Genomic DNA, 23694 nt, shown 5'->3' with positions numbered 1-23694 from the left:
AAAAAAAACATTTTAATTACTTTCATCAGAGAAAAGCCACTGAAATTATTGAGTGTAGTTTGTTTCATAGCTAGTTCAACATTAATTTTGGATCCTGAACATCTCTCATCCGGGAGGTACTGCACCACCTCCTTGTAATCCTCAAGTGACACTGCAGAAGTGCTGGTGATAGTAAATGTTCCTTTAAGCATCCTTTCTATCTCTTGTTTATCAACTGTCACCTCTGAAAGTAGAAAAAAAAAGTATGGAAATTTAAATCCTTTGTAGGCTTACAAACAAGAAGGGACAAAAACTACAGAAAATGTTTATAAAGGGCATAAGCATATGTGAAAGAATTAAAGAATTGCCTACGCCACTGGAAGTAAAGAATGAATGAATGATTAGGAATTATCTGGTATTATAACTTCAATGGTTATTGATGCCAATGGGAGTAAGATTAATTACAAATTAATAACAAAGAAAATATGCATAAAAAATAATTTAATTATAAAACATTTCATATATATATGTATATACAGTGGAACCTCTACATACGAATTTAATCCGTTCCAGAACCAACTTCGGATGTAGAAAATGTTCGGTTGTCGAAACGAATTTTCCCATAAGAATACATTGAAATAGGATTAATCCGTGGTTGAGCCCAAAAACCTATGATAACTTCTTAATAAACTACTACACATAATTTTTCCATGAGAATAATGAACACTAAATTAGATAATAGACATGTAAATAAGAAGAATAGACATGTAAATAAGAAGAATTAGCAAAAAATTATAAATAAGAAACGGGTTTTTAGCGTCACTTTACCTTAGAAACTCCAGCGCAGGTGTTGTTAGTCTTGCTACGCAGAGAGGAGACGGACGGGCGGCGAGGAGGTAGAGAGGTTAACTACGATAAACGTACACTACCGTAACTTATTCTAACTTACACTAAGTGAACTTTAACATAACTTAGCTTTTTTTTTTTTATAATTTATATTTTTTTTTACATTTTCTTTTTTTCTTTTTGATGATTAATTTTAATCACTTTCACTCTCTACACTTAAAATTGATTGAATTTTTTTCTCTTCACTCTTTGCTGTCTTATTTGAACCACTTCCTTCCTCTTCATCACGAGTTCGCTTCGTAGTTTTTTTAAAGAAGCTATCGATAGAAAGTTGCTTGGTACAGCTTTTCAGAATGTTTCGAAAATAAGTTAGGGAAACATCATCAAACTGCGCAGCTACACGACAAACCTGCAATTTCTTTGGATGGTATTTGTCGATGAAGTCGACCACGTCTTGATATTTTCCTAACACCTCTTTTATTTGCGCGGAACTTATTGCAAGTTCACTCATACGGACGCCACGCTCATGCTTTTCAATAATTCCTTGCTTTACTTCTAAAGAAAGCATTCCCTTATTCCTTTTCTCACCACTACCACTACCACTTGCGAAACTAAGCCTTTTAGGACCCATGATTTTCGTAAAATACCGTAAAAGGATGAATGTAAAAAATCACGATTAAAACACAATTAATAGCAGAACGCACAGGGCACAACCACATAAAGCCAACGAGAACAGAGGACTGACCCAAGCCACGCTAATTGAGGGTCCCTCTGAGGTTGAAGTGCTGCCTTCTATTGGCGGAAATAAAAAACACATCAGGCGCTATGAGCACCGACTACGCATACGAGTATTGTTTACTTCGGGTGTCGAAAAAAAAATTCGGGTGTAGAGTAGGAACGTGTTCGAATTGTACTTCGCGTGTCGAAAAATTCGGATACAACCGGTACGACGAAAATTGCTACTTCGTGTGTCGAAATAAAATTCGGGTGTAGAGTAAAAAATTTGCTCGAATTTTACTTCGGATGTTGGAAAATTCGGATGTAGATACGTTCGTGTGTAGAGGTTCCACTGTATGTATATATATATATATATATATATATATATATATATATATATATATATATATATATATATATATATATATATATATATATATATATATATATATATTTAAAGTTTATTAAGAAGGCCAGCATCCAATGTGAACTTGAAAAGGCCACTGGAATCATACACAACATCTTGTCCAAGAATCCTGGCGAGGATGTTCCTGACATCCTCACCATGAGCTTCCGAGAGAAATCATTCTCAGAGATCCCCAATACTAGGCCATTCAGTTAGTTGATCATTCATGGAGACCAAATACTCATTGCAGAATAAGAACTTGTGCCAAATTCATAGTCTACAAGAGGGCAGTTTCCACCTTCATGGCATATTGTCTTATTTCTGAGGAGGTGCAGTAGCACTATACTCAATTTTTCTTAATGAGGCGCATTTGCACTGATTCGCAGCGATGCCCTTTTAAGCTCGGAAAAGTTTCCTGCTATCTGATTGGTTAGAATTATCTTGTCCAACCAATCAGCAATCAGGAAACTTTTCTGAGCTAAGAGGGCACCCCTGCAAGTCGGTGCAAATCTGCCTCACTAAAAAGAATTTACTATACTGATATTTTTATTCTGGTTCACAGAATTCTGTCATTGTCAAACATCACCAAGAGATCATTTGGCAATACATTACATAAAAATTAATTACACAATAATGAATATGTACTTGAAAGTAATTTGTCTGCAGCTTCTTTAGCTAGTCTGGCTGCCTCTTCATTTCCTGGCACATTCACATGAGCTGGAACTTAGCAAAACTGAAATTCCTTGTCTGCAGTGCCAAAAACATACAGCCACCCAAAAAAATTTATAAAACCAAAAGGTTGATTGGATTAAAAGCAATCATTTTGCATCACCTTAAATGTTAAAATTACTGGAAATATGGAGGGAAAAGAACTTTCATCTGCAGACAGTAATGGCTGCATAATATAATTAAGTAGAAATCCAGAAATAACAATAACAATGTTGCTTATTGTATGGGATGTGACTTTCAGGGTAATGGCTACTCAATTGGTTGAACCACGAGTGATAGATTACCAATGTGGCTCATATTCACTACTTTGACCCCAAGACAAGACTCCGTTCAATCTTTGCAAAGTTTTTGGCACTTTCCTCAAATACAAATAATACCACCCTATATATCATATCGCATGAAAGAATCTTCAATACTCGTAGTACCCAGCTGTAATGTCTGGTCTATTCTAATGTAAGTCTATGGTTATCAATTATTACATTTAAAGCTCTTCTATAGCTGATGTTAATTTCGTCCTGTTCTCACAGATCTATGTTTAGTTACCGGTAGGTGTTACCAACTTAATGAAAATCAATTAAATAAATGAAATCGGAGAACATCAGCTTTCTTACTGGGTTAGAACTATTTTGTAAAAGTAAAAGATATAGAATTAAAATAACTAATTAGAATTAATCATAGTTGTGACCCGATGATGCACTTTGTCATCATCCATTCATGTAACCGTAGTGCTCCGTCATTTATTTTGTCAAAATATTGAAAATATTTGCTAAAAATCTTGGTTATTGGCTACATATTTATTATACATATTGCAGTGTAGCAGGGATTTAGGAACAGGGGTGGCTGGGGCAGCTATAGCCCACCCCTACTTTTTCGCTGAAAATGTTGTGCTTCTTAACATTCAGATTTGAGTTTTCATGCAAAGTTGTAAATCTGTAACCTATTGATCTCCGACAACAGCTCTTGTACAGCCCCACTCCCACATGAGTATAATGGTATCGCCTAGCACTCTTATTTACCCACATACAATATTGCGCACCTCCCGTATCATTGCCCAATGGAAAGTGAAGGTAAAAGTGACCTCTCTGATGATCTATTTGATTTTATTGATGGCATTCAAGATAGGTGATACGTATATATCCCCTGTATAACGTCACATAGACAGTTTTCAGCATTGGAGATGCTGTGTTCAAGTTCAAGAGCGCCTGAACTAGAAGGTCTCTTATACACACGGAGTCCATGCTATGCCTGTTGATACACTGGCCCAAGGGTAGGGAAGACAATATTTCTTTGGTATTTCCATCATATTGGATTCCCAGTTCTAGCCTTTCAGAGGAAAGTCCATGGAGACCACACAGTACATTAACCCGAAAATTAAATTTTTCCCTCATCAAAACTTCATTTTAGTCTTGGATTATACAGGAAATGCATTCAGCTTTTCATTGCAATTTGTTCTCAACATTATTCATTATGTTTACCTATTTATTCCACAAAATTTTATACCATTTGATAGGATATCCTATGTATTCCCACATGGTACTGTATATGAAAATTTTAAAATATGACCATTTTTACATAATTTTTTAAGTTATATAAATGTAAAAAAAAAAATTATTATAAATCTAATTACATAAATATAAAATTTTAATGTGCATCCTGTCTACAATTGCTCAAATTGTTTTTGGACAGAACCTATCTATTTTATTTATGAATTCTTTATGATATTCATTCAGCTTTCTATTGAAATCTTTATTTTCTTCCATGCATTATTCATTACTGTACTTATATTTGTTCTGTAATTGGAATACAAACCACGCTATATTTGTTCTGTAATTGGAATACAAACCACGCTATTTATTAGGGATTATACTTTCCGCGGAGCTGAAATGACGAGCCATTAAAATTTAGCGAGGGTAAACTACCCACACCGCTAGTTAGCGGGAGTAGGGGGGAGGTAGCTTGCTACCACTCCCGTTCACACACCTGTGATTTAGTCACTTTACTTTTGGCTCGGATAGAGAAGCCGGGGGGAAGCCGTCGACGACCCTTTGGGGGGCATCCTTCTAGAGCATGGCCCCTTCTGCCTGAAGGGCAAACCCCTTGCCGATCCCATGGCATAGAAGCTTAGCGACACTGGATTCGCTGTCAGTGGAGGTAGAGATGTCAAGAGCGAGGCGCGATATCCTTGGCTGATCACGGAGATCGTGCAGGAATCGGCACCGGGATGTTGCTATCTGAAAGAGTAACCTAAGGCATCCCCCCAGCGAGAAACCTGCAAGGGGGGGGGCCAATCCTAGAGTTTGCGAACTCGGCTGCTCCCTCTAGGATTATTGCCTCCCCGGGAGGACTTCCCATCCTACCTGTCCCTGACAGGAGGGGGCTGCTATTGTACACCTTGTCTTAGCTGCCGGAGCCGGTTCCGATGACCTAGGCTGACGAGGCTGTATGATGAGGCATCGGAGGCTTGCAGGGTCTGGAAGTAAGCACCTTTTGGAGGAGAGAATCGAGATTCGACTTCCACCGCACACCAGCTGTCCATTTCTCTGTCCTTGGGCTCAAACAAGCTCTTCCCAAGGATGGAAGAGTGTCTGAGTTTGCCGACATCCACGGATGGGACTTCTGAGAGGAAGCCCTCGGTCACTGCGTCTAGATGCTTCAACATCGAGTTTGTCCGCAAGTTCGAAACTTGGCGACGGAACGCAATGGTGCTTGAGCCCGAGAGAAGGAAAGTTCCCATGATCTTCCTGGAGCTTCCTTGTACAAATCCTCGGGTCGCAATCGGAGAGGGAAATGCCTGGTAAGCCCCTTCCCCGAAATGGAGAAGAGGAAGGGCTAGACCAGTCACCCCCTGCCTGGCGGAGAATTTCTCAAAAGAAAATTCCCTGGCAAGCCCCTTCCACGGAATGGTGGAGAGGAAGGGCTAAACCAGGTTCTGAAAAGGAGGAGAAGAATATTGCTCAGACCTCCCTGAAGATTCTTCCTGCTCTTGCACGTGCCATGCTCTGCGTTACGGGATGAAGATCGTGTTCTGGAAGTACGCGCTCCAGAAGACTCGCCAGGTTGCCCGTGTTGCAAAAACCCGACGGAAATCGCGGTGAAATCACCCTGGCGCTCGCGCGATGGAATCATTGGTTCGCGCATGGGAGCGAAGGCGCGCAGTCGAAAGTGCGCGAGGGAGCGCAGGTGGGGGCGAGCGCGGTTGGAAGGGCAAGCGCTCACAGTCGGAATCCGATGGTGCGTAGGCAAGCGATGGCGCGTAGGCGAGCTACGGCGCGTTGGCGAGCAATAACTCACTGGCGGGAACCGCGCTGGCGCTCACGCGATGGAAAACCGTTGGTTCACGCGCGGGTGAACATGGGTGCGCGGACGAGAAGGTGAGCGCAGGCGACCGGGAGACCGATGGTGCGTGGGCGGGCGATGACGCGTCTTGGCGAGCGACGGCCCGTAGGCGAGTGAAGGCGCGTTGGCGAGCGGTGGCGCGTTAAAAACGCTTGTGCACAGGCGAAGAATCGCGCGGGCGCGTAGGAGATCGCTGGCGCGTAAGAGACTAGAGAAGATCGTCGGCGAGGAGGCGAAGGAAATCTTCTTGCCTGCGCCCAGATCTGGTAGATCGTGGGCGTGAGGGCGAACGTTGGCGCGCATCGCACTAATCAGGAGGCTCGCAGGTGCATCAGGAAGGGGAGCGCCGATGCGCGCTGGCAAGCAGGCGATCGTGGGCGTACAGGAAACCGTTGGCGCCCATGGCGCGTAGCAGGAAAGGGCGCACAGATGTGCGCTGGCGAGCTGAAGAGAGCTGGTGCACAGAAGGTCAGAAGCACAGGTGAGCGCTGGCGCGCAGGAAGATGATCTACGGCGAGACTCGACTACCGGAGATCGTGGTCCACAGCAGGCGAGCGCTAGAGCGCGCAGGAGATCGTAGGCGCGCAGGTAAAACCTGGCACTTAAGGGACTTACCCACACAGTGGAGTAAGCCCCTTAACCCCGAAGGGACCGGTGCCCGTTGTAAACGGGGTGTGTTGGCGCCCACTGCGCATCTGTGTCCAGGAACGGAGATGAAGACTAGAAGGTCTGGCAGGAGTCGAGCAGCTGCAACAGTCGGTACTCGTCGAGGAGGGTCCTCTGCAGAGAACGTCGAATGAAGATGAAGACGACCTCGGACAGGCGCAACACCCTCCGACCTCCGAAGAGGAGTTTCTGATCGTGAACTCCCCCGAGGGGAAGAGTCACTGGCAGGAGAGACCGTTGGCATCAGCTGTCCCCGAAGGGAACTGATCCTTCAGCAACAACAGCAGGCGGAGTCCTCCGAAGAGGAGTCTCTGTGGTGAACTCCCCCCCGGGGGAGAAGCACTCGCAGGAGAGACCGTAGGGCTCAGCTACCCCCCCAAAGGGGACTGAGCCTTCAGCAACAACAGCAGAAGGAGTCCTCCGAAGAGGAGTCTCTACGAGTGTTCTTCCTCGCGAACGAGAGAGGAACACTTCGTAGAAGAGACTGAAGAGAGGGCCCCTAGGGCTGAAGGGTCAGCAAGTGACCAAAAAGAGCAATCCTCCGAAGAGGGGCTCCTGCAGCTGCTCAGCCCCTTGAGCGTAGCTGCAGGTGCGACCGCTCAGCACCAAGAGCATAGTCGCACGAATTCCATGGTCCGAGCTTGCAACCGCTCAGCCCCTTGAGCAAGGTTACAAAAGCGGTCGCTCAGCACCAAGAGCATAACCGCCGGAGGACCAGGAACAAAATAAAGGTAACAGAAGTTCCCCCCGAAGGGAAAAACTCCAACCTGGACAGGGAACCTTCCCTCGGAAGGGAAGATACCCACCCAAGAAGGCGAACCTCCTTAGAGTTCTAAGATAACTGAAGAGCCGTCAGTCGTCACGGGAGCACTTCCAGGAGAAGGAGACATGCCCCTGACAAAGTCCTATAGGGGAGGCAGCAACAGCAGACTCCCCAGGCCCCAACAAGACAACTCGCTACGTTGTCACATTATGCAAACGAAAAACTAGATCGTTAACTGTGAAAAATAAAAAGTAATTAGTTAACATTCATTCCCCGGGAAGACTCCGAAGAGGAATCCCGAGGGAAAAGAACACCAGAATTACACAACAGGCATGCACCCTCAACTCCACTTACACTCACGGGGAAGGAGGAAGGGCGGAGAGCTGTAACAAACACAGAATTATAAAAATTATAATTATGTAATTCAAATAAGAATGTTCACTAAAGTAAGAACGAAAAAACCCCGAAAGGAAGCGTTCTACAAAAGCTGAAAAGTTAACAAATACAATTAGAGTCAAAAATAATTGTGATACAATGTACAGCGTAGCAACTCCACCCGACACGGGAGGAAGCTCCACGGAGATATCGTACACACACAAGCAGAACTCTGAAAAGGAAGCTTACTGATTTCTATACTCAAATATATACATAAACATGAAAATATGTTTACATATATATAGAGTATAAGAAAAGTAAGTGATTAAGTAAAGACAAAACATAAAATGGCTGCCAAGCGAGGACGAAAGACAGACATGTCTGTACATCGTCCGAGCCAAAAGTGAAGTGAGACATTTCACAGGTGTGTGAGGGGGGGGGGGGGGGGGGGTTATCAAGCTACCCCTCCCCTACCCCTGCTAACTAGCGCGGGGGTAGTAAACCCTCGTTAAAAATCTAATGGCTCGTCAATTTCAGCTACGCCGAAAGTAAACCCTATGTAAATAGCGTTGTTTGTATTTCGGTTACGGAACAATTATTGTTTAGTTACAAACTTATTTTAATTGGAAATGCTTTTCTTCCAATCTTTAGAGTAGAAAAACTCTACATATGGGATAATACCCATTTGAAAGAGTTTTCACCATCAAGAATTATTGTTTACATTAAGTACAGCAATTATTCATAAGTAGATTTTAATAAGAAAAAATGTTTGCTTATGGAAATGCAGTTTTCCTATATTTTTTAGATGTAAATTTACTTCAAAGTATTTACATTTTATCACTAACTTTAACTTTTATTTTCTCTTTCTTACAGCGCTTTGGGAGAAAAAGTTTTTTATGGTAGGAGACTGCTGTGAACTACTTGTTAGGTAGGGACCACATAAAAACTATACTTTTATAATAGTGTACAGTATTATATGTATAAATTTATATTTATGTACTTATGATTTTTAGTGTCCATTTATATTTACTAAACGCTTATTTTCCTAAAATAATGTATGTATTCTCTTTTTGGCCTTAAATATATCACAATAAATCCGTCAGGTTTTTAAAATGGCTTCAAGAACACAAACAGCATATTAGAGTTATTTTTAAAATGTTTTGTAAAAAGGTCATAAAAGCAATAAAAAATATGTCTTCTAATAAATGAACTTGTCTAGTAGATGAAATACTCCTTACCTACATTACCCGAACCTGGCATAGATATTGAACAATAGTAAATATCTTTAATGCTTGTGTTAAAGGAAAGGAAGTCAGATGGAGCAGCCCAAATCAAACCAATAATCCATTTAAACAATTACGTAACATCGTCAAAGTTTATGATAAAGATTTGTTGAATTACAAAACTTAAAGTAACAAGTTGAAGTATGTTAAACCCAAAATAGAATGATGTGTATGGTAGTTACCAATACATAGCAAATGAAACAAATAAAATAATGTTAACCCATCAGAGAATTTTACACATTTATTAAACACATTATTACTTAATGGCCACCCATCATTTCTCTTTTAATGCCTGCAGATTAATCAATACAATTGAACATATTTGTGAATCTCCAAGTTTCAGTTAATACCAAATGGTAGATAATGATAAATCCTCAGAATCTCCATCATTTTACTCTATCCAGTTGTATAGTTCTTACAGATTTTTAATGTATGTGATGAGATCAAATTCAATTTGTACCATTCAAAAGAACAAAACTTTCAAGCGAGCTCTATGACAGTTATAATAAATACTGTATTAGTTTAAAAATTTTAATGAATCGAGGAGTAAGCGTTACTAAAGATGGATAAGACAGAAGGGATAGATAGAGTGAAAATGTGTTTTAATTTGTGAAAACTGTAATGACTCGTGATAATACGTTAATAGGATTTAACATATGCATACTTTAGTGTTAGGTGTTTACAAAATTGCACATGCAGATCGCATAAATTGTTTGGACATGGCAATTTCTATAAAAAAAAAATATTGTACAAAATGCACACTTGATTATCATAGTATAATCATGATGTATGCCCTATAAAAATAGTAACCATACTGGATGCTGCTTTTTGTTTACTGTACTTGAAATGATACAGTAATGTATCTGCCATTGAACAGCTTGACAAGTTCATTTAACACCGAATCTTAGCCTCAAAACTTGTACATAATTCTGAAGCTCATGTGGGAACTAGATACCAGTAACAAATTTTACCCTCTACAATATTCTTGACTTTTGTGTCAAACTGCTACTAAATCTTATTTCAAGTCATGAAATCTGTCTCGGTCAATTTACCTAATGAATTTTGAAAGCAAAATGGGACTAGTCATCCTTCAAAAGACATCTTACATTTATAATTATATTTTTTCTCTTATTACTAGAGTTCAACATTTTTTTTCTCAAAATAACCACATCTAGCAGGCAATTCATGTGTCAAATATCCACAAATAATTTTGTTCATGCAAAACTCCGGACAAATAAGAAAAATGGAATGAGCGAAACTAAAGCCACAACAATATATGCCAATATCCATATAAACTCCAGTAATTTTAAAACTTACACAAAATATGGCAGTCTTGGTTACTAACTCTAAATCCATTAAACAATAAGTAACTTCAAAAGTAATCGGTTCCTTCATCTTTTAACTTCAAAGACTTTAATGAATGTTGTACTCTTGAGTTCCTTGACTACTGTATAGTTGTGGTTACATATTGTATGACCAGGTTTCAAGACTACTAGGAAGTTTATCAAATTATATTAGTATATGAAAATATTTTTATCACATAATAGATGAAGTAATTTTACCCTCAGAGAGTCATTCTTGTATACTTTATAAATACCTAGTGATTAGCAACACAATGGACTAAATATTAAGGGGGCAAAATAATTGAAATAATAAATAAATCGAAATAAAGAAGTTGTGTAATTTCAATTTCCTGATAATGTTGACTTACTAGATAGTTGTGCTCTGCAAAACTTTCCGATTGAGGAAACTAATAGGTGTGAAAGACTGCGGTTTCTCCATTATGTAAGATGCAATTTATGAAGAGGTAATACTGAACTATACAAAGACAAAGAGGTATAAAGGTAGGAGAGAGAAAGGGGGAAAATTATAGTACAGTATTTATTAACTGGCAATACTGTATGGAAAATTTTTAAAGTAATTTATATTTTTATAAAACTCCCCTGATGTTTATATTCCTTTAACTCGAAGTTGCACCGATGTTTACCCAAGAATAAAAATTTCCTATTCCTTAGCATGTGTACCTATACACCACCCACACAGTGTTCACAGGCTTCTTGCACCATTTTGTTTCACATTATCTATTGACCCACCTTGCTCAGAGCCTAACTCTTTTATCCTCCCAGCAGCACTAGTAAGAAGAATCATCTCTCATGCACATCCTTGGAATTATTACTTGTAGTTGTGATCGCTGTTATTCATCATAAAGAAATTTTGTGCGGCGTTGTAATGTTAACAGTATCGTAACATTGGCACCCAAGAAAAAATTATGGGTGTGGCAACCTGCAATAGAGCATTTGTTTAGCTGTAGAGAATTATGTAAATTTAGAAGCAGCAACCTAGAATTAAGGAAATTAGAATCACCAACCAAAGAAGTTACCTGATATATTAGGTTATGAAAGTTAAAAATAAAAGTATGCATGCTATGACGTCTGTGTATGAGGTAACTGTTGATAATGAACCTGCATTATAAGTAACTTTGAATACAGTATGAGCATACAAATTAAATCGGTTTTTAGCATTTTATTAGTCTGTAAGCAAACATTTTCTGCCCTTATGCGCATTTTTTGTGGACAAGTACTAACGAGACTAGCATGTGTGCCAATACACAATCCACAGTGTTCACAGGCATTTTATGACATTTTGTTTTGTATTGGCTAGCCATCCCTGGCCCCCTCGCTCAGAGCCTAACTCTTCCCTCTCCCAGCAGCACTAGTAGAATAATGTAATCTATAATGCATGTCTTTGTAATTGTGTTTGTATAGTTATGACCACATGCTCTTTGTAAAGTTGTGATCACTAATGTTCATCATAAAGACATTTTGTGCTGTGTTATAAAGTTAACAGTATAGAAGTCCTGATGTATGTTGACATAGTGTTTCACTGTAATGACAAAGTAAAGAAAGCCATTAGCAACTGATGCAGTATGAAAGAATTAAATTATGAGACAAATTTTAAAGTAGTTTGTATTTTTCCTAACGATGCAAACCTTGAGCTCTTAAATACAGAATATACTTTTGGCAAAGCTCAAAGACTAGCCATGAGACTTTTAGCGAGGTATAACTACCCAAATGCTAGTTAGCAGGGGGAGGGGTAAGGGGGTATTACCAACTACCCTGCTCACACACACACATCTGTGTTCTATTATCCCTTTTAATTGCAGGCAGGACTTCAAGGGAGATAGGTGATGGCGGAACAAATTTGTATAAAGAGCTCAAGGTTTGTATCGTTAGGAAAAGTACAAATTACTTTCCAATTCGTCATTTGTTACGTCACTTATACAAACCCTTATGCTCTTTATTAGGGATGACTCACCCTAAGGCAGATGGAAGTCTTAACCAACTATAGTCAATTTCTTTTAGCGGTGCCCTTTTAGCTCGGAAAAGTTTCCTGATCGCTGATTGGTTGGACGAGATAATTCTAACCAATCAGCGATCAGGAAAATTTTCCGAGATAAAAGGGCACCGCTGCGAGTCGGTGCAAATCTGCCTCGATAAAAGAAATGGACTATAGCTGGTTTTTGACCTGGGGTGTTCCTTCGTGCTATGCACACTTTATAACAGAATCACCCTGACACCTTGCTAAACTACCATGCATGTGTGCGCATTAGTGGCCTGAGCAACCCGTGTGATTGTGTGATACTAGCAATGTGACTTGTTCAGGTAAGAATTCTTGTCGAAGTCTTCAGACTTGCTTGAACAAACCATAGATATTACGCAATTCCCACCTAGCTAGGGGAAATGGGGATGTAACAAATATACTGTATGTGCATATATCAAGTTACACAAAGGAAATGGTTATTACTAGCAGACAGAGGAGGCCAGCTTGAAAAGTACAGTAGGTGATGTGCCCCAAGAGAGGGGAAGATGAAAGAGAGAATGTGTCGGTCATTATCATCATCCATCCCAGACTTAATCCTGGGGAACATCTGACCTCCACCATATGCTATGTGTCTATCGAGGAGCTCAAGGTGTTTAAACCACTTGTTGTGCAGCCACCACAGGTCCAATGGAGAACGCCTCCATGCTCCTTTCTGTTATGTCCTACAGGTAATAGGCAGTGAGGGTTGTCCAACGCTTTAACACGCCCGGTTAAAGAACCTGCGCCACAGAGTAGTTTTTGTTGAATGCTAGGGATGCACTAATGTCCCTAACGTCTTGAGCTCTAGGTTTCCGCACCTGCAGAGGAGAGTCAGGATTCCAGGCCTGGTCTATGACCTTGCGAATCCATGCCAAGATCGTATTCTTTGTGATTTTCCTTTTAACCTTCCCCGTGCTGACAAACAAACTGCTCACTAGGGGACCAGCTCCTGACATTTGTTTGAGGTAACACTCAGAGCCCTCACTGGGCAAAGTAGCAGTTGACCTGGGTCATCGGTAACATTATGGAGACACTCAATCCGGAAGGGCCCGAATCTAGGATCCGCTACTGCCGGATTTTGTGTCTAGGTGATAAACTAAGAGACAAAGCAGAGCATTACCTGTCTCCATCCCCTTGAATGGAAGACATCGTAGGAAAGACCATGCAGTTCGCTTACTCTCTTGGCCGATGCCAGAGCTAGCAAGGAAGGCCATTAAAGTCAGGTAAAGTTCAGCAAACGTAGTACACAAACTATATTCCGTGGAGGTGGTCTAACTTTTGGCTGAGGACAGGTAAGCTTGAAACTCCGTATGAGGAGAGACAATTTCAATGATGAGGAAATATTAACTCCTTTCAGTTTAAAGGCAAGGCTCAAGGCTGAGCGATAGCTTTTTACCACTACCGCTGAGACTAATTAGAGTTATTCCTCCCGAAAGTTCAGGAGAAATGCCACAATCCCTGGGATAGTGGCGTCAAGAGGAGAGATACCCCTTCCACGACACCAACCACAGAAGACTGCCAACTTTGCCGGTATACTGCAGATGAAAATTTCCTGAGGTACCTGGACATACTTTAAGCAACAGGTTACAAAGAACCTCTTTGCAAAGAGATGCTGAATAGCCTCCAGATGTGAAGACGTATGGACTCCATGGCATTGTGGTAAATCTTTACGTGTGGTTGTCTAAGTAGATCACGACGTGGAGGGAATTCTCTCGGGGCCTCTGTGAGTAACTGTAGAAGTTTCAGGAACCATTCTACTTAGTGCCATTGCAGAGCTATGAGTCATAGATAGGTTGATGGTTGGTCTTACCTTGTCAAGTAATCTTCTCATTAGGAAAAACAGGGGGAATGCTTAGACATCTATGTTGTCCCACTGTTGTTAAAAAGCATCTTGCCAAAGTGCTTGGGGATCCAGTACTGGGGACAGTACAGCGGGAGCTTGTTGTTCAGTGATGTTGCGAACAGATCCACCTTCAGGGAAGCCCACAAAGTCAGGACTTTGTTGGTTATTTGATGATTCAAAGACCACTTGTAGCCCACTATCTGAGTAGCTCTGCTCAGATTGTCTGCGAGCACATTTCTCTTGCCTGAAATGAAGCGAGCTGATAGGGCCACCATGTTGTCTTCTGACCATTTTAGCTCCACAGCTTAACCTCTTCAGCACGATGGGTCACATGTGTGACCCTTTATATTTGCCATATGTATTACGATGGGTCACACGGGTGTATCAAAATTCTATCAAATCTCCCCTAGACATAAAGAAAGTCGGAACAGCCACGATAGATTAGTTTCCCCTATTCGTAATGCCTGTGGAGGTTATATTCGTCTACTATAGAAAATGGAATTTTCCAGAATAAAAGAAAACTGGGCATTCATCTTACTCATAGCAGTGTCGTCAGCGGTTGCATGTGAGTTGTTGGTAGTGGACATAAGAACGTTTTCTGACGTGCCTTTGCCTTTTTTGTGTATATTACATAATGTCTGACATAGAAATTTTTGACAGTGATGATTCATATCATCTGGAGGATTCAGACAGTGAAGATTATGCGTCAATGTAAAGTGCTATCCATGAAAGTGATGACGAAAGATTCATATCTTTAGGTGGTAGATGGTCACGTGTTTTAATATATATATATATATATATATATATATATATATATATATATATATATATATATATATATATATATATATATATATATATATACCATCTTCCTCAAAAAAGCTTTGCTTCAGTAAGGGAAAATGGTTGTTGCTATTATAATGGTTATCATTGCTATATATATTTTATATACTGTATATATGTATGTATGTATGATGTATGCATGTATGTATGTATATATGTATGTATACATACATATACATTATATGTGCACATACATAAATACATACATATATCTTTTTTTCTCGGAGATTAGGGATCTTGGCAATACTCCGTCAATAAAAAAGAGTGTAGAAGTATACCTCTGTGGTCACTTGGAAAATACTTTGGGTAATCAACTTTTTCACACAGAAAATGCATACGCATATACAAATATACATATAACACACATGCATATATATATATATATATATATATATATATATATATATATATATACAGTAGATTTACACATACATTTACATACCAAACATATATATGCATACACAGTTGTGCATAAGTATATACATGCACATGTATGTGCACTTATACATATATACATGCATACGGACGGACACATGCACGCGCATGCGTGCGCACACACACACACACACTTATACTAGTAAATAAATAGTTATACAGTGAACCCTCGTTTATCGCGGTAGATAGGTTCCAGACGCGGCCGCGATAGGTGAAATTCCGCGAAGTAGTGACATCATATTTACCTATTTATTTAACATGTATATTCGGACTTTTAAAACCTTCCCTTGTACGTAGTACTGTTAACAAACCACCCTTTAATGTACAGAACACTTAATGCATGTACTACAGCACCCTAAACTAAAACAGGCACAAATATTAAAGGCGATTTTATATCATGCGTTTCCTAAACACCTAAAAAGCACGATAAAAAATGGCAACCAATGTCTTGTTTACGTTCATCTCTGATCATAATGAAGAAACAAACTCATTTAGTGTACACATATATGTATAGGTTAGTTTTTGCATCGATTATATTGATTATACAGTATGTTGATTTTTTTATTACCAATGTTTTAGTTTACGTATTTTTCTTAGGACTTCCAAATGAAATGTTTTTCTTTATGACGCCGCCTGAAACGACAGCGTCATAAAGTACTGTACGCTCAGTAAACAACCACGCTCAGAACAAACAAGGCATTTAACGTGCATGATGATAGTGATAAATAATGATACAGTACAGTATTTACAGTAAAAGCATTTACAAAATATGTTACCTTACAAATATAATTTACCGTACTGTATCTATATAAAATCATACAGTACTGTACAGCACATACAGTATTGTACGTAGCAAAGCAGGAAAACAATTTGAGAGAGAGAGAGAGAGAGAGAGAGAGAGAGAGAGAGAGAGAGAGAGAGAGAGAGAGAGAGAGAGAGAGAGAGATATTGTTTTACGTACGTACAGTAAATGTAAATTTTAAACATAAAAAATCAATTTACGAGAGAGAGAGAGAGAGAGAGAGAGAGAGAGAGAGAGAGAGAGAGAGAGAGAGAGAGAGAGAGAGAGAGAGAGAGAGAGAGATTGTTTTACGTACGTAAATGTAAATTTTAAACAAAAAAAATATGATAGGTTACAACATGTAGACTTTTAAAACCTTCCCTTTAACTTAATGCATACAGTACGTACAGTACTAAACTATAAAACAGGCACAAATACAGTTTTAGAATGTGAGAATATTAAAGTAAAAAATAAAGATTGTTACTGTACTCACCACGAAAGAAGTTGAAGAAAAACTTGAATGATGATGGCGATGAATTTGCTGCACAGTAGAAATGATGATGATGAAGCTGATGATGTGTTCTACTGTGCAGCCAGGTAGTATTTTACGTCTCTTCAGACGGAGGTGTCTTTTCCTGGGACACCTCTTCAACTTCTTCCTGGGAAACTTCTTCAATTTCTTCCAAAGGCGTACTAGCAGGAGGAACTGGCTCTTTTTTGCGAGGCTGGAAGAACATTGTGATCGGAAGTTGTTGCCGCTGCTTCTTTTTTCGATCTAAGAGCATTTTGTAGGGAGTCATTATGTCATCAACCTTGTTGCAGAATTGCATCGAGCGAACCATATCCTCGTCCCACTCTTGCAACATTTCTTTCAACTCCTTCGCATGGTTGCAGGCCTTGGCAAGCCGTTCTAATGTTAAGCCCGTTTCTTCGGCATTTTCTTGGGTCTTTTCCTGGGTTTCACTCTCTTCTTCGCTTGCCGATTTCGTCAGGTCTTCGAGGTCTGCGTCAGTTAGGGGCTGGGAATGGCAGTCCAACAACTCGTCGACGTCTTCGGTCGTCATGTCGCCAAACCCGTCACCTCCAATTATGGCAGCCAACTGCACAGATTTGCGTACTGCAGAGTGTTGGATTTCAGCAGGTGTAAATCCCTCGTCGTCGTAAACAATCTCGGGCCACAACTTCTTCCAGCTCGCATTCACAGTTGCAGGTTTCATCTCTTGAAGTGCCTTCTGAATATTCTGCAGGCACGTGGCTATGGTGTACTGCCGCCAGTACGCCTTCAAGTTAAAATCTTCATCCTCATCATCTTGGGTAGCATCCACACACGCAATGAAGTCCGCCAAGGTGTTCTTCGTGTAGAGGGCCTTGAACGCCCTGATAACCCCCTGGTCCATCGGTTGAATTAATGACGTGGTGTTGGGTGGCAGGAACTCAACCTGAATGCCCTCATGCGACAGGTCAGTTGCGTGTCCACCAGCGTTATCCATAAGGAGAAGGATCTTGAATGGCAAGCCCTTCTCTAAGAGATATTTGCTGACTTGCGGGATAAAACACTGATGGAACCAGTTGGAGGTCAGCATCTTCGTAATCCATGCTTTTTGATTATGCATCCAGTACACGGGAAGGAGATTCTTATTTTTATTTTTCAAAGCGCGAGGATTTTTCGACTTATACAGTAAATAAGCCCCGGCTTTAGCAAAAATCCAGCAGCATTGCCACACATCACGAGGGTAACGCGATCCTTGAATGCTTTAAAGCCAGAGGCTTTGGCTTCCTCTTTGAACAGGAAAGTTCGCGACGGCATTCTCTTCCAAAACAAGCCGGTCTCATCCATATTAAAGACTTGTTCCGGCTTGTATCCACCTTCGGCGATAATATTCTTGAACGTCTGGTTCACGTAAGTTTCAGCAGCGGCAGTGTCAGCCGAAGCAGCCTCCCCATGCAGGGAAACGCTTTTCAGGGCGAAGCGTTTCTGAAACTTCGCGAACCATCCTTTGCTGGCGGAAAAAACGTTTCTGAGGCTGGGAATCAGTGGATGTCCCTGGTTGAGGATCATCTGCATCATCATCTTCTTCAGCATGGTTGCCGTCGTCGTCTTGAGGTTCCTTTGCAGCAAAATTCTGATACAAGCTCAAAGCCTTTGTTTGGATGTTCGTATCCAAGGCTATGTTCTTCTTCCGGCAGTCGGCAATCCACACAGCTAAAGCACCTTCCATGCGTACGATCGTTTTATTACCCGTTGTAACGACTCGCTTCGCTGATCTGCTAAAGGTGATTGCAGCCGTCTTTCTAATGTTCGCCTCGTCCTTCTTGATATAGCGAACAGTAGATTCGTTGATGCCAAAATGGCGCCCAGCGGACGCGTAACTTCTACCATCTTTTAACATATCGAGAAGCGTAACCTTCTCAGCTATCGTCATCATCCTTCGGTGGCGTTTAGGCTCACTACCAGCCTTAGTAGAAGCAGAACGCTTGGGAGCCATTGTACAGTAGGATTTGACAAAAAGTTCAACTTAAAAAGGTCGCACACAGCACAGATTCACAAACTTAAGAACGTCTACTCAGCGATACGCGGGAACAGAGAGTGGACGACCCGGGCCCGCGAGAACCTAGATGCTGTGGGTTGGAGATGATGGCAAAACACCAATCACAGGCTAGATAACAAAACTTGAGTTCTGATTCGTCATCTATCAGCGCTTGAACCAATCACAACCCGTCTTACAGTATATGATGCGTAGGTTACCAACTCATACAAGATACCCCGCGCATACCATACGTACGTATTAATAATAATAATAATAAATAATGATAATAATACAGTACAGTACTGTAATAATAATAATAATAATGATAATAATAATAACAATCATAATTTTATTAACAACAACAACAATAATAATAACAATATTTAATAGCTTTACGTATGCTACAGTATTTTATTCTTTTGTAGGATGTGTGTCTCTCTCTCTCTCTCTCTCTCTCTCTCTCTCTCTCTCTCTCTCTCTCTCTCTCTCTCTCTCTCTCTCTCGTACGCTTATTCGAAATGTGATTTTTGCAACAAAGAATATTATTGGATGCAGTACTGTACTACGTACGTACTGTATACATACAAAAGATTCATGGAAAAGAAGCACATCCATTACATTTGTAGTACTGTACGTACAGTAGTAGCCATCAGCAGCCTTACACCATTCTAATATTGTATGACTGCATCTGATTTGCGTTTCATGTTCGATTTAATTTTACTACGTACTGTACTGTATACAGTACTGTATTATCGTATGATCACATTCTCTTTTCGTGTTTTATTTCTTTCTGTGCTGAATTATATATCATATGTAATGCAATGAACAATCAGTAAGAGCAGATATTACTAATTACAGTATTAATGGAATTACAGGTAACAAAATATCGTATTTGGTTGTCTTCAGATTTCGCGGTATTTTCGAATTTTCCGGAAAATCCGCGATATGTATATATATATGGGTTATGGAAAAAACCCGCGAAGTGGTGAATCCGCGATGGTCGAACCGCGAAGTAGCGAGGGTTCACTGTATTTGATATTTGGCTGATTTCTGGTGCGTTTACGCGTGACGGAAAAAAGTCGGAATGCTTATATTGACGCTCCAGTGACAGGTCGTGCTGAAGAGGTTAATAAGTACTGTGAAAAAGTACCTCCTTGTTTGTTTATATAAACCACTACTGTGGTGGTGTTGCTCATCAATGCCACGTAGTGACCTGACAGGAGCTGTTGGAGGGCCATTAAGGCTACCTTCATTTCCAGGAGGTTTATGTGGAAGTTTCTCTTGGACTGATCAGAGACCTAATGCCGTGTGATGCAGCAAGTGGGGGCCCACCCCCACCCTTCTTTTGATGCACCTGTAAAGAGCATCAATTCTGGGGTGGAGAAGAGAGATCTACCCCTCTGCAAAGGTTGGCATCTGACACCCAGCACCTCAGATCCGTCCTTTGCTCGGGTCCCATACGGACCAACAGGTCCGGTGGGTCCTTGTGTTGAGCCCAGCTGGACTTCAGCTGCCACTGAAGCGATCGTATGCGCAGTCGGCTGTTGGTCACCAGATGCTCCAGGGAGGACAGGGGTTCTATTAGACATCGCCACTGCTGAGCTGGAAGCGAGTCTCAAAGTAAGAAGGGACTTGCTACCTTCTCCTGTCTGTATTAAGCCATCGGACGGGAATACTTTACCTAGCTTGGGGTCTAGGAGCACCCCCAAGTATACCAGTCTCTGTAATGGTATTAGGGAAGACTTCTCGAGATTTACGTCAATCCCCAGATAAAGACAAAACTCAAGAAGGTTGTTTCAGCGTTGGAGAAGGGTTCTCTCCAAGTCTGATAGGATCAGCCACTCGTTCAGATATCTCAAGAAACGAATGACGATCCTGGGAGTCCAGGTTGTCATCAAGGAGAAAACCCTTATGAAAACCTCAGGTGCTATGGACAGGCTGAAACACAGCACCTTGAACTGGTATTTCCTTGATGACGGATGAACAGGGATCTGGAAGTATGTGTCCTTCAAATCCAACGTAATCATGAAGTCCTTGGGTCTGATCGCCTGTCTGACTGTATCTTTGTTCAACGAACTTGTTCAGGGAGGGGAGGTCGATGCCAGGTCTCCAGTCTTCTCTACAAGAAAGAGTTGACTGTAGAAGCCTGGGAACCTGTCTAAGACCTCTTGGAGTGAATGGATGAATGCAAAATTTAGACCTCAAGCCAAGCACTTGGACATCAAAGGCCATTCAGCACTATATAATACAAATTATTTATATTATTATTAAAACAATTAAAATCAATATTATTATTAAAATTATTACAACCATACCTGTACAATCACACACTTGGTATAATTTTTACCTATAAAACCAATCATACCACTTTCATACAATAGCATCTAATGTGAAATAAGAGGGGATTAAAATAAAATCAATTAAAGCTTGTGATATAACCCAAGACAGTATGAATTTTTTCAAGTTCAGGGTATTAAAATTCCCCCCCAGTATATCTCATGAAGGTTTGTCCTGGAGTAAATTGCCCTCTGAAAATCAAAACTAGTACAATCGACTAAAATATGTTTAATATCTCCTTCCCCAATCTTCATTAAATAATTGTGGGTTACATGTGAATGGCCAGTACGCAGTCTAATTAAAATGATGTTATCCCTCCTACATGTAGAATTACAAGATGACCATTTATCCACCGAAGGGTGTATTTGTTTCAATTTTGTATTGGTGGTCAGTTAGATCATCAACACTCCTACTTATTCTTACAGTGAAAATGTATCTTACTTTTAAGGTCTTTTGAGGAATACTTATAGGGGATACGTTATGTAGCCCTGAAGCTTCCTTAGCGTTCTTATCTACTCTTTCATTCCCATCCACCTCGTGGGCAGGGACCCAACAGAAGTGAACACTGATAATCTTCCTAGACAGCAGAAGTATTAAACCAGTGCTGCACCTCTTGCACTAAATGATTGGAGGGCATTATTTGTTTAATTGAGAGTAAAACACTATTGAAATGCATAAAAATGACAAATTCGGAGATAATTTGTATTTTTCCTAACCATACAAACCTTAGCTGTTTACATTGGGTTTATCTTTTAGCGTAGCTGAAATGGCGAGCCATTAGAATTTAACGAGGGTGTATTACCCCCGCGTTAGTTAGCGGGGGGTAGGGGAGTGGTAGCTAGCTACCCCTCCCCCCCTCACACACCGGTGAACTGCTTCACTTCACTTAGAGGTAGAACTTGTCTTGGGGCACAGGGCTGGCAGGCAAATATGTGTAAATAGCTAAGGTTTGTATGGTTAGGAAAAATACAAATCATCTCCGAATTTGTCATTTGTTCCGTAACCGAAATACAAACCACGCTATTTACATTGGGTGACTTACCACTTAGGAAGGGTGGAAAGTCCCCAGCCATACTGGCTTTGGCTTTACCCGGGGACTCAAAATCCGAGTGAGTCGCACTCGAGAAAAGGAGTCCCTGCACCTCACAAGTTCCTTGCTCTGCAAGGAAACGCGTGGCCTACATAAGCTTGTGTGTGAAGGAAGAAGTGTGACCCGTCCTAGGCGGTTGACCTGGAGTTCCAGAAGGAACTCTGGGTTAGGACGTTCCCAATACCACCTCGTCAGGGTATGGGGGGACGCGACAGTATTGACTCAATACTCGGAACACAAGGAAGCATGGTTTACCTGCAGAGGTTTGAGGTCAGCTATGCAGAGACCAGGATGCTGCTTCCCCAGAAGAGGGGACGATGAAGAAAGAAGTAAGGGCCAGACATACTTCTTTCGTTCATGCAGACTAAAACCTGATAACAATGCCCTCAACCTTCTGCTACCTGTCCAAAAAGGAGCCTGAGGTTAGACCAGCTGTTGTGTAGCCACCACAGAGCGATAGAAACGTATCGATACTCCTGTGGGTCACGTCCTGCAGGAAGCGGGCTGCGAAGGTCATTAGACGCTTCCAGACTCCAGCTTGTAGCCCCTGCGTCACAGAGTAATACTACTCGAAGGCGAGGGACGTTGCGATGTATCCGACATCGTGCTGTAGGGCGACGTGACGGAGGAGGGTCTGGATTCAGGTCGAGATGAATGTCCTTGAGTCCGACCTGAAGAGGTATACTGGAGAATCTCCCGTGTCCTTCCTGTGCTCCCAACCCGGCTGCACGTGAGGACAAACTGCAGCTGTTCCCAAAGATAACCCCTCGATTCCTTTACTGGCAAGAAGGAGAAGGTTTGGGTCATCTGATACGGAATGGTGACTCGAAATCTTGAAGGAGCTGGACTGAAGGGCCGGAACCCCCAAGATTCTAAGTCTAGCAAACAACTCGGGAGCGAATCTGAATGTTGCCTTCCCCTATTCCTTAGAAAGGGCGAAGTCGTACGAGACCAAGAAGATTGCTTACACCCTGGCCGAGGCCAGAGATAGCAGGAGTCCCGAGAACCTTCCTCCTTCAAGGCTAACCCCGAAGGAGAACGGTCTCTCTTGGACTTCTTCTTACGCCGACGGCCAAACCTCTCCCACTGGGAGGCAGACCACTCCCTGCACTCACGGCACATGTTCTTCTGGTCACACCGTCGGCCCCGACATTGAGGGCAGAGGGTGTGCGGATCCGTAGTTACGTCCGACATGAAAGTCCCACAAGGACGACCGGCAACTCCAGGGCATGTACGCATTGTAAAGAAATAATAATGAAGGTCAACTTCCAACCAACACACACGCTGACAAGAAAAAGCAGAAAATTAAAGGCTGTCACGAGGACAATGAGCAGACACGTCTGATCACCGCCGAGCCAAAAGTGAAGTGAAGCAAGT

The 23694-nt window shown here is 41.3% G+C and overlaps 1 protein-coding gene and 1 long non-coding RNA gene across 4 annotated transcripts in view; one reads left to right on the top strand and one right to left on the bottom strand.

The window, feature by feature from the left end:
- LOC137652386 (trichoplein keratin filament-binding protein-like) overlaps positions 1–11187 on the top strand; it is a 91721-nt gene extending 80534 nt beyond the window's left edge. For both annotated transcript variants that reach the window (XM_068385769.1, XM_068385770.1), the window contains exon 12: positions 8691–11187. In XM_068385769.1, the coding sequence (XP_068241870.1) occupies positions 8691–8720 (30 nt within the window). In that variant the 3' untranslated portion in view covers positions 8721–11187. The remainder of the gene's footprint in view (positions 1–8690) is intronic.
- Positions 87–23694, bottom strand: part of LOC137652387 (uncharacterized) — a 72350-nt gene continuing 48742 nt past the window's right edge. For both annotated transcript variants that reach the window (XR_011046269.1, XR_011046268.1), the window contains exons 2-3: positions 11194–11383; positions 87–223 (exon numbers count right to left, since the gene is read on the bottom strand). This is a non-coding gene — a long non-coding RNA (uncharacterized lncRNA). The remainder of the gene's footprint in view (positions 224–11193; positions 11384–23694) is intronic.

Source organism: Palaemon carinicauda, chromosome 13 (genome assembly GCF_036898095.1).
Source record: "Palaemon carinicauda isolate YSFRI2023 chromosome 13, ASM3689809v2, whole genome shotgun sequence".
NCBI classification, from domain to species: domain Eukaryota; kingdom Metazoa; phylum Arthropoda; class Malacostraca; order Decapoda; family Palaemonidae; genus Palaemon; species Palaemon carinicauda.
This window is presented reverse-complemented; position numbering and strand designations above follow the sequence as displayed.